This window comes from Mus pahari, chromosome 19 (assembly GCF_900095145.1).
Source record: "Mus pahari chromosome 19, PAHARI_EIJ_v1.1, whole genome shotgun sequence".
Classification (NCBI taxonomy): domain Eukaryota; kingdom Metazoa; phylum Chordata; class Mammalia; order Rodentia; family Muridae; genus Mus; species Mus pahari.
Genome location: NC_034608.1, coordinates 71,571,513 through 71,590,162, shown reverse-complemented (window position 1 = coordinate 71,590,162; position 18,650 = coordinate 71,571,513). Strand labels below are relative to the sequence as shown.

The 18,650-nt window shown below is 36.0% G+C and overlaps 1 protein-coding gene across 2 annotated transcripts in view; it reads right to left on the bottom strand.

The window, feature by feature from the left end:
- The window catches only part of Glra3 (glycine receptor alpha 3), a 155,744-nt gene that overhangs the window by 60,704 nt on the left and 76,390 nt on the right, over positions 1 to 18,650 (bottom strand). For both annotated transcript variants that reach the window (XM_021219273.2, XM_021219274.1), the window contains exon 4: positions 12,554 to 12,777. In XM_021219273.2, the coding sequence (XP_021074932.1) occupies positions 12,554 to 12,777 (224 nt within the window). The remainder of the gene's footprint in view (positions 1 to 12,553; positions 12,778 to 18,650) is intronic.

The following is an 18,650-nucleotide window of genomic DNA, read 5'->3' as shown; positions in this document are numbered from 1 at the left end:
GTTCTGACCACATCAAAGGTAACTGAAGCAAAGAAGCAATGACTCACATTCTGTTTTGGAGATGAATGACTACTTATTTAAGGAGGACACCAAGTTCTCTTTCTGAGAAGAGATATGTAAACAGGATATAGCACTTCTTCCTCCCCCCTAAGAAGTCTTGGCTTAGCGAAACAGTGATGATTTTCAAAAGGCTGACTCATCTGTGGAAATCACTAGCCTCATTAAAATTTAATTATTATCCATTTATAAAATAGCGTTGCTTGTAGTGGTGTGTCTGTCCCAATGTCTATTTGAAATTAAACATGTTTTCTGATCCTATAACAGCTTTTTGAATCAAAAGAAGTATGTTTTTGCTTCTACAGGTGTATCATTTTATTGATGTAACATGAATGTGTTGAGCATAATAATAATTTTTGTGCTCAAATACACATTACAATATTGCACAATATTCTGCAGTTTGACAACATAAAGACAGTGATTCTTTCTCAACAATTTAAGGGGTCTTGAAAGAGGTTCTTCAATCCCATACTAACATATTTATGTCACTTATTTTTTATTAGTTATTTTATTTATTTACATTTCAATTGTTGTCACCCTTCCTGGTCCTGCCTCACTGATCCCCAACCCCATTCCTGATGCCCTTGCCTGTAAGAGGGTGTTCTCCCACCCCTCCCCTCCACTCCCACCTTACCCTTCTAGCATCCCCCTTCTCTGGAGCATCCACAAAAATAAGTACATCCCTTTCCACCGAGGCCAGAGAGTCAGTCCTCTGTTACATATGTAGCAGGAGGCACAGACAAGCCCATGTATGCTCTTAGGTTGGTGGCTTAGTCGCTGAGAGCTCTGAGGGGATCTTGGTAGTTAATACTGATGTTCTTCCTATGGCGTTGCAGTCCCTGTCAGCTCTTCAATCCTTCCCCTAACTCTTCTATTGGGGTCCCCAGGCTTAGACCAATTGGTTGTGTATGAGCATTTGCATCTGTCTTAGATGCTGGCAGAGTCTTTCAGAGGACAGCTATACCAGGATACTGTCTGTAAGCACATCTTGGCATCAGCAATAGTGTTGGGGGTTTGGTATCTACAGAAGGGATAGATCCCAAGGTTGCGGGGGGGGCTGTCTCTGGATAGCGTTTTCTTCAGTTTCTATTCCATCTTTTGTCCATACATTTTCTTTAGACAGGAACAATTCTGGGTTAAAAATATTGAGATGATGTGTGGCCCCGTCCCTCAACTGGGAGCCATCTACCGGGGGTGGTCTCTTCATGTTCTTTCTCATGTTTGTTGGGGCATTTCAGCTAATGTCATCTCCATTGGGTCCTGGGAGTCTCCTAGATCCTTGGTGTCCAGAACTTTCTAGTAGTTTCCCTCCTTCTCTACCTAACATTGTTGTATATTCCTATTCATTCTCCTGGCCCTCTGGGCTTCTCTCTTCTCTCCCCCACACCTGATTCTGTGCCCCCTTTTTTTCTTCCCTTTCCCCTTTCTTACTCAGGGCCCTCCCTCCCTCTGCCCTCAGTGATTATTTTGTTCTCGGTTCTAAGCGGGATTGAGGCATCCATACTTGGGCCCTCCTTCTTGGTAAGCTTCAGGGTCTGTAAGTTGTATCTTGGGTATTCTGAAGATTTTGGCTAATATTCACTTATCAGTGGGTACATTCCATATATCTCCTTTTAGTACTGGATTACCTTACTCAGGATGTTATTTTCTGGATCCATCCATTTGCCTACAAAATTTGTGGTGTCCTCGTTTTCAATAGTTAAGTAGCATTCCATTGTGAAAATGAACCACATTTTCTCTGTTCATTCTTTTGTTGAGGGGCATCTGGTTTGTTTCTAGCTTCTGGCTATTATAAATAAGGCTGCTGCCAGGCGTGGTGGCACATGCCTTTAATCCCAGCACTCAGGAGGCAGAGGCAGGCGGATTTCTCAGTTTGAGGCCAGCCTAGTCTACAAAGTGAGTTCCAGGACAGCCAGGGCTATACAGAGAAACCCTGTCTCAATAAATAAATAGATAGATAGATAGATAGATAGATAGATAGATAGATAGATAGATAGACAGATAGATAAATAAATAGATAAATAAATAAATAAATAAATAAATAAATAAATAAATAAATAAATAAATAAAGGATGCTATGAACATAGTGGAGCACATGTCCTTGTGATATGGTAGAGCATGTTTTGTGTATATGCACAGTAGTTGTAGGCTGGGTCTTCAGGTAGAACTATTTCCAATTTTTTCTGAGGAACCCCCAGGTAGATTTCCAAAGTGGTTGTACCAGTTTGCATACCCATTAGCAAGGGAGAAGTGTTCCTCTTTCTCAACATCCTTATCAGTATCTGCTGTCACCTGAGGTTTTTTTTTATCTTAGCCATTCTCATTGGTGTAAGGTAAATCTCAGGGTCATTTTGGTTTGCATTCCCATGCTGACTAAGAATGTTGAACATTTTTTTTTTAACAGTAACCAACATTTTTATTATATATTTTCTTTATTTACATTTCAAATGCTATCCCGAAAGTTCCTTATACCCTCCCCGCGCCCTGCTCCCCTACCCACACAGTCCCAAATCTTGGCCCTGGCATTCCCCTATACTGGGGCATATAAAGGTTGCAAGACCAAGGGGCCTCTCTTCCCAATGATGGCCGACTAGGCCATCTTCTGCTATCCATTCTTATCTCCTTGTACAAAGCTTAAGTCTAAGTGGATCAAAGAACTCCATATAAAACCAGAGTCACTAAAATTTATAGAGGAGAAAGTGGGGAAAAACCTTGAAGATATGGGCACAGGGGAAAAATTCCTAAACAGAACATTTCTTTATGTGCTTCTTGGCTATTCAAAATTCCCCAGTATAGAATTCTCTATTTAGTTCTATACCCAGTTTTAAAGTTAGATTACTTGGTTTTCTAGAAGCTAATTTCTTGAGTTCTTTGTATATTTTGGATATTAACCCTCTATTAGATGTAGAGTTAGTAAAGATTTTTTTGTTGATTTGTCCCATTGACAGTGTCTTTGTCAAAAATCAAGTGACCATAGGTGTGTGGATTCATTTCTGGATCTTCAATTCTATTCCATTAATCTACATGTCTATCGCTGTACCAGTACCATGCAGTTTTTTTTTTTTTAATCACAATTGCTGTGTAGTACAGCTTAAGGTCAGGCATGGTGATTCCACCAGAGGTTCTTTTATTGTTGAGAATGGTTTTTGCTATCCTAGTTTTTTTATTATTCCAGATGAATTTGCAAATCGCCCTTTCTAACTCTGTGAAGAATTGGGTTGGAATTTTGATGGGGATTGCATTGAATCTGTAGATTGCTTTTGGCAGGATGGCCATTTTGACTATGTTAATTCTGCCAATCCATGAGCATGGGAGATCTTTCCATCTTCTGAGATCTTCTTCAATTTCTTTCTTCAAAGACTTGAAGTTCTAATCATATCCTTTCCCTTATTTTAGTGGGATTGTTTCAATTATTGGTTTGCTGCATATTGCTTTTATTATGTTTAAGTATGTGCCTTGAATTCATGATTTCTCCAAGATTTTTAACATGAATGGGGTGTTGTATTTTGTCAAATACTTTTTCAATATCTAGTGAGATAATTAAGTGTGTTTTTTTTCCTTGCATTTGTTTATATAATGGATTACCTCGATAGATTTCCAAATATTGAACCATCACTGCATCCCTGGGATGAAGCCTACTTGATCATGCTGAATGATCATTTTGATGTGTTCTTGAATTCAGTTTGTGAGAATTTTATTGATTATTTTTGCATTGATATTCATGAATGAAATTGGCCTGAAATTCTTTTTGTTGTTGTTGTGTCTTTGTGTGTTTTAAATATCAGAGTAACTGTGGCTTCATAGAACAAATTAGGTAATGTTCCTTCTGTTTCTATTTTGTGGAATAGTTTGAGGAGTATTCTCTTATCTCTTTGGAAGTTTCATAGATTTCCGCACCAAGTCCTTCTGGCCCTGAGGGTTTTTGTTTGTTTGTTTGTTTGTTTGTTTGTTTGTTTTGGAGGTAGGGTTGAGGTGGGGGTGGGGGTGGGTTGGGGGGCTTAGTGGTTTTTGGTGAGTGCTTCTATTTCCTTAGGGGTTATGAGACTGTTAGATTGTTTACCTAGTATTGATTTAACTGTTTTTTTTGTTTTTGTTTTTGTTTTTGTTTTTAGTATAAAATAGAGTTTATTTAGGGCATGGGGAGGGGAGTTAAGAGAGTAGTAGAGGCAGAGAAAGGCAGAAAGAAGGAGAGCATAGAGAAATGACCACATGGAGAAAAGGGGAAAAGGAATGGGGAGAGAGGGGGAGCAAGAGGCAAGAGTAAGAGAGTACGAGTCTAATTTAACCCTTGTACATGGTATCTGTGTAGAAACTCATCCTTTCCTCTAGATTTAAAAGTTTTGTTGAATATAGGCTTTTGTGGTAAGATCTGATGATATTTTGAAAAATTTACCTAGCTCAAATAAAAGTTTAAATTGTTATCTCTGAATTGTGTGTAATACTTCTGAAATAAATGCTCTCCTCATTTGATTGGAAAGGGAGGCTGCTGCAGTATTAGTCACAGTGTTGATTGTGTGCTATTAGTGTAGCAAATATTTAATATATGACTCTGTTGTGCTTGTCTAGTTTGTGATGAGGCTATTTCTACCCCAATTTACAAGTCATAAAACTGAGGTTTACATAGGAACTTCTAACAGTGCTCAATATTGGTCAGTGAACTTGGTGAAACACCGTATTTCTGCTTCGTCATCTTGTTTTGTTTTATGATTTAGAAAATAACAATAAAAACTTTACTGCCTATTGTATACCTGATACCATGATACATGTTTCATATTCATTATTCTAGCTTGATTTAGTTAGTATTATTACTTGCATATACAGAAGAAACATGAGGGTTATTTATTATTTTTTATTAATTATTATTATTTAGAAGAAAAGAACCTTGTCTCAAATCACAGCTAGTAATCACCCCAGTACACATGAGGGCTAGAAGATGTATTTAGACTTCACTGGGTCTCTTGTTCTCTCCATTTCTCTTGCTGTGAATACTAACACTAAGAGCCCAGCCAGCATTTTACCCGTACCATGTCTAAGGATTAAACACTCTCCAAACATTCTGACATGGGATTACATTTTTCACTTGGAAAAAGAGAAGGCTTGTTTGCAGTTTGCTCTAAAAATAGTGTGTTCTCCAAGCTCCCTCTTCCAGAGTCACTGCACAACTGGCTGTGCATTTTTATTCATCTAAACCCCTTGCATTGGTCCAGGGAGACTTGGGGGAGATGTGAGAAGTATCCTTGCTGCTTACTTTACCATGATAATAAAATCCATTATTTCCGACTCAGGAATTTTGTGTTTTCAGCAACCATAAAACAGTGAAAGGTTGATTTTATAAGTAGAATAAAAATAAAAATTGAAACTTAATCTTGAGGCAAATGTCTTACTCCAAACCCTTCATTTGAAAGCAATTTACTTAAATGTTTTTTAGTGTAATCCAAATATATGATTTAAAATATCAAATAGCTCCATAAATCATTAAATAAAGCAAAACAAAACAAAACCAAAAACTAGAGTTTCCCTAAGGTTGAAGAGTGGGTCACTGATTGAAACCATTTGTTAGTCTTTCAGAGGCCCTGGGTTTGATTTTCAGAACCTACGTGGTACCTTGTAGCTCTCCATAACTCCAGACATCTGACACATTCTTCAGACTTCTGCTGGTCATTGGCACAATGTGATGTGCATATATATATTATATATATATATATATATATATATATATATATATATATGCAAAATATTTACACATGTAGAATAAACAAATTTAAAAATAAATTTCTTTAACTGCACATCACTTTTCTACCTATGCCTTTCTTTGTTCTATTTCCTCAGTTTTAGCCTTTTTCAGCTGCTTGTATATTATTTATGTTAATATATAATATGCTATTATAAAATGATTGTATGCTGTACTTAATAGTTGAAACTGTTTCTTTAATATCCTATAAAGGATATACAAGATTTTTAAATCTTATAACCTATGCATACTTAACTTCCCACCAATCCACAAATCTACTTGTAGTTAGACAAATATCATGCAATTATATGTTAGGAGTCTGTGATTAGTGTTTGTGTTAAGGTTGGTAATTTGCATAATTACTGTTCTCGCATAGTGTTTTCATTTTTCCTTGATATTAATAAGCATCTTACCCTAACCATATTCATAGTTTTATACTCTTGCTACTGCTTCAAATTCTACTCTGTCTCCCTGCTACTAAATCGTTCTTAGTTGTTGGACACAGCAGGGTATCTCTCTGCCATTTCAATTAAAATTCTTCCTTTTTTGTCCTTTCTGCCTTTCAACTCAGATTTAGATTTCTGTACTAATGTTCAGGTTTTACATCCTTCTTATAGTCATCTGATTATGTGTGTGTGTGTGTGTGTGTGGTTATGTTTATATGTGGTATGTGTAATTGGGTATGAATATGTATGGTATATATGTGTATGTGAGTATACATGTGTGGTATATGTGTGTGTGGTGTGTATGTTTGGCTTGTGTGTGTGTGTATTGGATTTGTGTGTAATATGTGTATATTGTATGTGAATGCATGTATGTGAATGTATATATGGTGTGTGTGTATATGTGGTATATGTTTATTTGTATATATGTGTGTATCTTTAGTAACTGTGTGTACGTTTGTGTGTGTGTGGTGTGTATGTCTATGTATTTGGTGTGTATATGTGTGTGTATATTGTATGTGTGTATGGTGTGTGTATATGTATAGATGTGTACATGTAATTTCAATTTGTGTGTATGTTTGTAATTGGCATGCATGAATCTTTTGTATGTGTTTATATGTTTTTTTTGGTGTGTGTTTGTGTGTGTGTGTGTGTGTGTGTGTGTGTGTGTGTTTGTGTATGTGATGCTTTGATTCTACTTTCTTGGAAGTTTCCTCTATTTTNNNTATCTTTCCCTACTGTTTGATATCACATAGTCTTTATTCTTTTATTCCTGGAAGTATCCTTTTATACATGGTTAATGTGAAGAAAAACTATCCTTGATTGAAGATCCTGGGTGAGGAAATCAGGACAAGGGGTTCACTGATGTTCCTAAAAGCTAAAATCCATACTTCTTTTCTTCTTCTTCTTCTTTTTTTTTTTTTTTTCGTTTTTGTTCTTTGCTATCCTACACTTTCTAAAGTCTGCCTTGCCTAAAATTCCTTTAAGTTAGATGTTATTTATTTTCTGCCTTCTGTTATTCTCCCACTTTGCCTCTTGTTCTGCTGTGTTTGAGTTTTCACATTCATTTCCCAGCTTCTTAGATGATGCTCTCAGCACTTGTCTGTTGTTGATTCATTGTCTGTTCATTTTGGCTTCCTGTGTCCCAAAGCCATTGCTCTTCTTTATTCAGTTCAATTAATGGTTTCAGTGAGACTTACAGAGGGGATACAGATGGCTGCTCAAGTTCACTTGGTTGAACTTGCCAGGATCTTCTGCCTTCATTAAACAGTCAGGGAAGCCAGATCTCACATGAAACACCACAGATGCTCCATTTGCAAACTGAACAAGATTTGTTTTCTTGTGCAGTTTTTTCCTAACAAAGAAACGGAAGGTTTGGAGCATTTGAAGGTTTCAAAGTCCTGTGAGATATCCAAAATCAACTCACAAAAATTATTTTTTGTTTGATCATTTGATCCAGGATACAGGAATGACTGTTAACCAAAAGGACTTCTGTTTTATTTGAATTCATACTGAAAGATAAAGGATGCATTTCTGAATCATTCCATAACCTTTTCTCTAAATGTTAGAAATAATACAGACTATCTATAATAGATAAGACCATTTACAAAAGAGATAAATTCAACTTCTTACTCTGTTTTTCAAACAAAATATTCCAGCATTTACAGGAGTCACAGTAACACTGTCTTGATAATTATATTGAAATTCTCTTTTAAATAATGTTGATACTTTTTGCATGATGGATTTCAACTGGAGATATTGTTTCAGTCTTAAAATCATTTTATCTTCCTAATGAGATTATTGGATGAATTGTCAGAATGTTAAGACCTCATGGTTTTAAGCTTCTAAGATATTATATTGTTATCAAAATGTTCTTCCTTACAAAAAAAGACTCCAGTTTATTAATGTGAGTATATGATATGAGAGATTAGCTCTTATTTTTTAATTCACATTTTTAACTTTCAACATTTAGGAAGGAGGGTCCCACACATTTCATGTGCACATGTGGAAGTCAGGCCACAGGATAATGATAGTTGGGACTTTTCTCTTAGAATTGGGTCCTAGGAAACAAATTTGTGTCTTCAGCCATTGTAGAATTACCCCAACACATTGAACCATCTTGCTTGCCCCCAAGCATAGTTCTTTATGTTGATAATTTTCAACTCCAATAAAATTTATATGTAAACAAATACACATACCATAGTATATTATTTCACACTCAGAAATGCACATACACAGAGGCACAACAACTTCCATTAAATTCATATGTAAATTAATATACATAATCCTAGTGGATATATTTAATACTCAAATGCCGCACTCAGATACCCATAGAGAGATACACATACACACACAGATTTATGAACACATACAATATTTCAGTTATGTTAAATGAAATTATCTGTACACTCCAATTTTGCGAAAATTGATGGTTCCATTGTACCTGGTTGTGATGGTTTGTATATTCTTGGGCCAGGGAATGGCACTATTTGGAGGTGTGGCCTTGTTCGTATAGGTGTCATCTGGTTGGAGTAGGTGTGTCACTGTGGGTGTGGGCTTAAGATCCTCACCCTAGTTGCCTGGAAGTCAGTCTTCCACCAGCAGCCTTTGGATAAAGACATGGAACTCTCAGCTCTGCCTGTGCCATGCCTGCCTGGTTACTGCCATGCTCCCACCTTGATGATAATGGACTGAACCTCTGAACCTGTAAGCCAGCCCCAAGTAAATATTGTTTTTTATAAGACTTGCTTTGGTCATGGTGTCTGTTCACAGCAGTAAAACCCTAACCAAGACACTGGTGCTATTTAGTTTTTAAAAATTTAATTTAATTTTGATTAATTAATTAATTTGTGCAAGTGTGTATACACACATATAAATGGACAGCTATAGTGCATGACAGAAGGAAAGCTTGCTTACAGTAGTTTGTTATCTCTTTCAACATTGGGGATTGAACTCAGGCTCCTAGAGTTGACATCAAGCATCTTTCCCTGTTGAACCATCTCCCCACCTCTGGTGCTTCTTCCTCTCTCTCTCTCTCTCTCTCTCTCTCTCTCTATATATATATATATATATATATATATATATATATATAACTTCTACCATAAAATGCTATATAGACAAGTTAACACTATTTTTTTTTTTAGTGTTTAATTTAATTTTATTTTTTTTATTATTATTATTTTCTTTATTTACATTTCAAATGCTATCCCGAAAGATTCCCATACCCCTCCCCCCACCTCTGTTCCCCTACCCACCCACTCCCACTACTTGGCCCAGGCCTTGCCTTGTGCTAGGTCATATGGAGTTTGGAAGACCAAGGAGCCTCTATTCCCACTGATGGCCGATCAGGCCGATTAATATATATATATATATATATATATATATAACTTCTACCATAAAATGCTATATAGACAAGTTAACACTATTATCAGGAAAAAAATGTTACAATGGACAAAGGTACATTTTTGGTCTTCTGGTTATTTTATTCAGAAATCTTCATATAATAAGTAAGCCCTGTCCCATGGAACCACATTAAGCAGCAGCAAAAATACAAACTTTAAATTAGCAGGGAAGCATTTAAGTTGTTAAATGTATACCGTGTGATGGATTTATTGAAAATCACCATGAGTTCACAATCCAGAGAAGCTGGGATGACAGGAATAAATTAATGGAATCTGTCACATACTATATGTATTTGTTTTCTGAGTAATCTATAGCTCAGTGCTTAAAATTCAAATAACACAAGTTTACTTAGGGTAAAATTTATAGTTCTTTATTACTGCATAAATTGTACCACTTGTTTTTATAGTCAGTCATTTTAATCAATTATGAGTTTCCTTCTAAAGTTCTTACATAGATCTACACACATAGTCACATTTTACATAAAATGGGGATAATTTTAAGAAAGGCATCCTGTATTGATCATTGTGTAACCACTATATAATACATTTCAATAAACCTATTAATATGTGGTACATCTTACTGAAATCTAGTGCATATAATACAGGAACTGTCCTTTTATACAGTGCTGTAGACTGATAGCTCCATAATTACTGTATATAAGTAATATATTAGTGTATTGTGTGATAACCTGACAATGGTTATATAGTACTAGAATAAACAAAATCACAATCATAACTCTTACTAATTTGCTTTTAATTATTCAATGTTTCTGTTTGTGCATATATGTGTGCCTGTTTGTGAGTATGTGTGTACTTGTGAGTATAGTTGTGTGGAGGCCAAAGTCTTAGTTGTTCTTCCTAAGGCCTCAGGTTCAATTCTCCCTTACTTCATTTCCTTTTCTTTCTTTTTCTTCTTTTGGCCTACAACTCACAAAGTAGGCTAGGCCTTGGACCAGTCTGTTCACTTCCTCAGCACACACACACACACACACACACACACACACACACACACACAAACACGTAGATAGATAGATAGATAGATATGTATTATATATATCACTGATAGATATTTATGTAATTACATAATTTATATCATTTTCCACTGTCCAAAGTCTCCCATATATACTTTCAATTTACTCTCTTTCAAATTCATAGCCTTTTGAAAATTATATTCGTATATGGGAGTATACTCCATGCCCTGAAAGTATATACATTTTATGTACATAACTAATACATATAGAATTATTTTAAATTTAAATAAGCATAAAATGTTTCCCTTTAAACTTAAATATGTCTTGTAGGCTACTGTTATTCAATATGTTCATGGCTAGTATATATAAACTATTTAAGAATAGAAATCTATGGGTTCAACCATATTCTTTAAAATTCAATATATATACATCGAATGGCAAGTAGAAGTCAAGATTTTCAGGCCAATATTGCATTGACCTGTGAGTAAATACACTTAGTTATCCCCACTGACTCCATGGGTAGAGTGGTCTTATTAATAAACAGTGGTTTGCCCATCTTGAATGTCAATTAAACTTGTCTGATACTATGTAAGCAGAGGAAAGCTTTGTTTATAATAGGGGAAGGTCGTTCTATCTTGGGATCTCTAATAATGCTTTAGTCTTGGAAGGTGATCACAGGCTGGGGCAATGGAAGTTGACCTGATTCTTTTTTTCTAACAGTGACTCAACTTATAAAATAGGATAACTCATTGTGGCCCTTAAAGACTGGAAGCCTAGGCTCACCTTCTGAGCCTCTTGGATTTAAGCTGGCCCGAGGCAGTGTCACATTTTGTTGTTCTTATTGTTGTTCACTATGTTGCTGTACTGTTGAAATTGGTTTAAGGTTTTTTTCCTCTTGCTAGGATGCTGCTTTCCCAGCTAGACTAGCTAGAGAAAATAAGTTTTGGGTGGGACTTATTTGGTCAGCACCTATTGGTGTTTCTGTGTTGACAGCTTCTTCATCTCTAAGTCAGAGATATACAAGTCCAAAAACAAAGTCAGGAATCATAAATATTGCATAGTCCTTAAGCTTCAGAGTCCATGGTGAGCAAGTCTGCTTCATCCATCTCTGAGTGTGTCTCTTATTTTGTTATATGCATGGTGTCCAGTGCTTTTATTTGTATTTAGGTAGAATAGGAAAATATTTTCCTGATACAACTTTCCAGTGGTTAAATTCTTGCTTTTTTAAATTATTTGTTTTGACAATTTTCCAAAAGATTTTAGAACTGTTTTGTTCAGAAAGGGCTCACCATGAAGCTATTCCTCTATATAGGAAGTGTCTTAGAGTACAGTCATACCACTTCCTTTTCAGGCACACGGGTATTCAGAAATCTGAAGAAATTGCCAGTTAATGGTAGACACTTTTAAGACACAAAAAATAATGTATTAAAAAAGTATAGGCATATGAAATAGGAAAATATGAATAGCCATCAGAGTACAATGGGATAAAGTTATGAGAAGCAAATACAGAGAAAGTGCTTTTGGAAAATATCTTGGCAGACAAGTTTTCAAAATAGCCATGGCAATAAGATTATTCCTGTAAACAGCTGTTTTTTTCCTATTTCCTGAACCTGTACCTATTTGATATCTAATGACCTACCAAAGTTGAATAAATTCTAGAGCCTTGATATGTGACCCAGATATCTTTCAATTGCTATTGTGAGTGCTGTCAATTTGCTTATTTTAGTAATTATTACAGACTTGTGTTAAGATACACTTTTGGAATTCACATTGTCACTGAATTAGATACTTAAGACTCTTGCTGTTTAGATAAATTTGGAATGTCATACTCAAAGGGAACAATAATAACTTACCCCAAAATTTCAAAACTACATCAGCAGTTATAAAAAGAGCAAATAAAACCCACAATACTTCATTTTACTAAAATTGATGATTTAAGTCTGTGCTTACCTTATTGAATAAAGGACATTTCCATTTTTGAAAATTCTTAGCAGCTTGTTATCTGTGGTGACTTCATGGAAGTTAGCCCCCTTCTCATTAGCAAAGAACAAGTCAGGTTTCCAAATGGAATCCAACATAGATGGGTCAAGGTCTAATGAATCGTCAGGATATTCACTGTATGCAAGACGAGGATCATTCCACTTCTGACGAAGAAAAATGTTTACTCTGTAATCCTGAGAGAGAGGCAGAGGGGAGGGGTAGAGGGGTGGAAGAGAGAAAGAGAGAGAGGGAGAGGGAGAGGGAGAGGGAAACGGAGGGAGGGAGGGAGGAAAGGAAAGAGAAGTTTTAAGAAGTAGAATATGCCAATGTCTGTCATTATAGCTTAACCAATTATAATATGGAGCACTATGGAATACGTAAGTGATGGAAAACTTACAGATGCAGGAATTTTTTGCTGTTTTGAGTCTGTCTTTTATGACTCACAGGCCTTCCAAGAAAAGACCATACAGAATGACATTTTATCACACTTTTTTTTTCTCTTCAAATGTTTTCTTTCCCGGTTTGTCCCAGTAAAATATTAGATACTGATTACACATTTGAAGCCAAATGTTTACTCCATTACATTTATTTTTAGAACCATGTCTTTTAGATAGCTAACAAGGTTAAAATGATATTTTTGAAAGATTTCTATAATACAAAATAGCCATGTATATTTTTTATAATTATAATACACAATTTTAATTTTAAGACAAGGTATCACTATGCTATCTCGGTAGGAACGCCTCAAACTCATTATATAGACCAGGCTGCATCACAACTCAGAGATTCTGTCTGCCTCGTGAGTGCTAGAATTAAATGTGTGTGTACCCATACCTGGAATGATACACTTATTTAATATTTAATGTTTTTAATATTAAACTTTTCTCAATATGAAAAATCCTCTAAGATACTTTATTGAGGAGAAAAACAAAGATGATTTGTGAGTACTAAAAGAATAATAATGGCTAATACCAGCAACTATTTAAGTTGATTTTGATAGTTACATTTTCCAACTATACATTTTAAAGATTATTTTAAAGAAGAGTCAATGTTTTCAACATAAGTTTAGTTTAGTCTGTGCGTGCATATTTGTGTGCATGTCTGCCTGTGTGTGTGTGTGTGGGGGGTGTTGTGCATACAAAGTTTTAAAATATTATGCAAAATTTCTTTTTGTTTTTATCTTTTTAAGCCAGAGTCTCAGGTTAGCATCTTACTTACTATGCAGTGCAGCATGTTCTGGAGCTGCAAATCCTTATGTCTCCACCTCCCATGTGAAAGAATTACAGATATACAGGACCATGCCACATCATATGAACCTTTTCATTATTGTTTTCTTCTTACATTTTTGCAAAGGCTAAAACTATAGACCTCATTAAGTGTGATTTAAGTATAAGTTTGAAGAAAAGTTCAGTCATCCAGAAAATGTCGGCGATATACAGAGAATATAAAACTTGTCCATTTTCTTATTTCTTTAATATCCAGTATGGTAAGCAATCCATAGAAAAGGGCTTCCAAACTCTCAGACGTTGCCTATTAGGCAAATCAAATCCAGCCTTTGCTTTGAATACTGAAAACACATATGTTCCTCTGGTCAGGATTTGGCACTAATAATAATTGTCTCTAATATCAACTAAACTTACATACCAGACGTTCCCCCCTCTGCCTGCTAGATGTTCCATGCATCTTCCTCTGTCTCTTCTTGTGGTTGTACTTTATCATCTCAAAAAAGAATATAGGCACTACTAAATGTCTGGCATTTAGCAATATAAATTCTTTAAAAATTTTACAAAATTCCTTGAACATATTAACTCTATTTCCCAGCTGTCCAAGATCCATTCTCCCTCCCTTCGCATCCAACTTTTTGTCTTCTTTTTAATATTATCTTTTAAACACGGAAAGTGTTTTGTTTAATTTTATTTTTCCTACCCAAGGATAAGAGCAGACTCTGCTACCTGCAGCTTTCACAGTACATGTTTCATTTTTTTAGTATTTAAATAATTTATGCTCCTATATTGAGTGCATACAAATGTGTGTGTGTATGTGTGTGTGTGTGTGTGTGTGTGTGTGTGTGTGTGTGTGTGTTCTTATATACATAGAGGACAGGAGATTGTATCAGGTGTCATTATCTGTCACTTTCCATCTTTTTCATTTGAGAACCAATGTGGAGGAAGATACCTCAGTCATTTTATTAAACCCATAAATTCCAATTTCTTCTGTCCATATGTTCTCGGGTGTATGGTCTTTCCCGGGCATGTTTCCATCTATCGTGAGCTGCTTACACTCTTAAGGACCCCTCCTAGCTGCTCTCAGTTGCAGGGACCTTCTTGTTTAGGGGTGAGAATTTGGGTGCATATTCCCTCTTCAGCATGAAATTTGGAAAGCCTTGGGATTACATAGATTTTATGCATAATGTCAAGTTAGTTTTCAATATGCATACATTTGTATTACTTTTAAGATATTTCTAACAATAGAAATCTGATTGCAATTAGAAAGGGTATGTGTAAAAATTCATAGGCATATTGAAAAATAATCCAGACTTCCTGTTTTACCAGAGTCTTAGGCCAAGTTGCTGGCGGTGTTGACAAATAAACAGAAAATTATTATTTGTCAAAGAAAAAATATAACTCTCTCCAATATTCAACTAATTTAATTTTCTAGACTTCTGAAGTTTTGAAGCACTTCATACTATCAGTGTGCATCACAAAGCATAGAACACTAATACTCAGTGGTCATATAATTCCTTCTAGCACTTTCTCTGTAATATCTTCTATGTTGCTGTACCATCTGCTACAGGAGCATCCACAGGGAGGCTGGTGGTCTGGGACCACTGATTCTGAAATAATGGCTCATTGGAACAGCCTCATTTATTCTTCAGTTACTAAACCAATAGGGAAGAAAGTCATTTTATATAAACTATTTGGAATCTTTAAAAGGTTATTTTAAAACACCCTCTAAGTTTCTCATTATCCATATGTTTACTTTCTTTGAGAAGGTCAGAATCATTTACAAATTACCAAAAACTGTAAAGGAAAATGGTTTTCAGTTCTTAAATCAGACAAAAGTACGATGTATTGCTTAGAACATAAAATGTATTAAACTGATGTAAATATATTCTTTTTATCATCCAGTAACTTCTTTGTGTAGTTAAGAGTTAGAGTCACAGATAATGAATACTGCTCAATCCTTACACTGGTTTGCCAGCATTGTTGAAAAAGCAAACCTATTTTCATGAACAATCTTATAAAATTTAGAGGTTCATTTCAAGACATCCAGTTCATCCATTTCAGTTCAGTCTTAGTTTTTAGTGTTAGGGGAAAACTGGCACACAGCCAGTATTTTTAGTACCTCCTGAATATCAGTGAAGAGTAATAATAGCTGTTGTTCTTTGATGGAGAGGTGAAAGTCATTTTTGTGAGCATTACAACACATCCTCATCATCTGCTACCACACAGTCCACTTACATTCTTATTCAATTCAGTTTTATCTGCACATTGTGTGTCTAATTGTCTTCCTTCTGTCCATTGGCCTGGATAAATAGGCAGAATACATTCTCATAGCCATTTTGTGCCAATAAACTGGTGGGTCGGAATTAAGAACAACTTCTTGCACTATGCATCTACCCACTTCTTCATTTTATGTTAGGCCAAATAGGAGGATAAAGCAAGGATGCTTATTTAGGCATGTTAGACGGAGATATCCTGCCACTGCTGTTATTTTCTGTCAGAGATACAAATCTGCACCTGGAAGTTTTCTCACTCCAACTTAGAACAAGTTATTATACTTAGCTCTATTATATCTTGATGGGAATCATAATTTGTATGTTAAAAAGAACAATCACTCATGCATGCAAGTCATTTGCAGTATATATTTAACATTATGTAAGCATGATCTGCTTGTCATTTGGGGGCTTCCATTAACCAAGTATCTCTTGCAATCAGAAAATATAACTCAAATAGTAAAGGGCACTTGGTACTTTAAAGATAAATCAGACCATCACTAAATGTATTTTTTGAAGACCTTCCAACCAGTGCATTTTCTGAAATATTTTTATAAACTATGATATATGCAATAGTTGTTTAAAATGTAGTGTTAGATGAACATAGGGTTAGCCATTAGTAGCCTTTACTACTTTGACAGTATTGTGTAGTCATGACAACTATTCAGTTCCATATTAGTTTTTCACCCCAGGAGGGAAATCATTGCCCATTGTGTTGTCTGGTCCTGGGCATTCTTCTTCTTCTTTTTGTTGTTGTTGTTGTTGTTGCTGCTGTTTGCTTGTTTTTGCTTTTGGTTGGAAGATTTATAATGATTGCTTCTATTTCCTTAAGGGTTATGAAAATGATTAAATAATTTACCAGATTTTGATTTAACTTTGGTAAGTGGTATCTGTCTATAAAATCATCCATTTTGTTTAGATTATCCAGTTTTATAGAGTATAGGTTCCTGAGTGAGGTAACCCGAGACCCAAAGAGACATGCATATGGTAAGAGGATATTAGCCATAAAGCACAGAATACCCATGATATATGCCATAGACCCAACAAAATTAAACAAGAAGGAAGACCCAAGGAAGGGTGTTGAATCACACTTAGAAGGGGGAACAAAAGAGTCATAGGAGGCAGACAGGGGGAGAGAAATGGATGGGAGGGGGATTGAGGATAGGAGTACGGTGGGGAGAATCAGAGACAGATGGACAGGGTCAGGAGACTGAATGGAAACCTACAGCTGCCAGGGGTCAAGGAGTAGGCAGAATCTTTAGGAATTCCCAGAGACCTGAGATGGGGGAGGTTCCGAGGAGTCAGTGTGGATGACCTTAGCCAAGATGCCTAAAAGTAGGGACATGGAACAAGGAAAGGCCAACCCCTATAACCAGGCAGGATCCCCAATACAGAGATAAGGACACCAACTCACTCAAAAAAACTTTTGAGGCAAAATTAGTCTTGTTTAAAAGAAATTCAGGGGAAAAGTTGGAGCAGAGACTGAAGGAACGTCCGTGTAATAACTAGCCCAACTTGAAACCCATCCCACAGGCAAGCACCAATATCTGAAATTATTAATGATACTCTTTTGTGCTTGCAGACAGGAGCCTAGCATAACTGTCCTCTGGGAGGTTTTATTCAGCAGGTTATTGAAACAGATGCAGATACCCACAGCCAAACATTGGATGGATGTTGAGGATTCTTATGGAAGAGTCAGGGGAAAGATTGAAGGCCCTAAAGGGGATGAGAACCCCTCAGGATGACCAACAGAGTCAACTAACCTGAACCTCTTGTATCTCTCAGAACCTGAGCCACCAACTAAAGAACACACTGGAATGTGGGCCCTAGCATATGCAGCAGATGTGCAGTTCAGTCTCTATGTGGGCCTCCCAAATAACTGGAGTGGAGGATCTCCCTAAAACTGTAGCCTGGCTGTTGCCAAACAAGGCTTCTTTGGCCTCAGTGGGAACAGCCTGACTAATCTGCCAGAGACTTAAGGCACAATGGTGGTGGTAGGGGTATAGAGAGCGCACCCTCTCTGAGAAGGGGGTGGGGATGGAGAATGGGGGCAGGGTCTCAGTGTGGGGGACAGCTAGTGGGGGCAGTGCTTGGGATGTAAATAAACTAATTAATTAATAATTTACAAGAGAACATAATTAAACTAAGAAGATTCAGGATTCTATTTAATCATGTAAATGATTACCAGCTTGATCACTCCTTATCACTGACACATTTAAAGGTGGCAATGTCTAACAATCAAAGCGTCACTACCAATTTCCAGCAATTAGGCTTTATTTAATATCATACGTAATCTGGGATTAATATTCTATAAGTGACTAGCCAACAGTTTCTTTTGAGTCTCTGTAACCTAAAAATTTAACAATGATAATTATGGAAGCCAACATTCTATACTTCAAAATGTTCTACTTTAAAGATATTATCTAGGTCTAGGTAACTAGCTGAGTCTGTAAATCACTTGTAGGCATAAGCATGAAAATCTGAGTTCTGTCACTCAAACTTATATTCTTTTGAAAAGGCAGCTTGATAGCTTGGTGATGCATACTTTTTTTTTTTTTTTTTTTTTTTTTT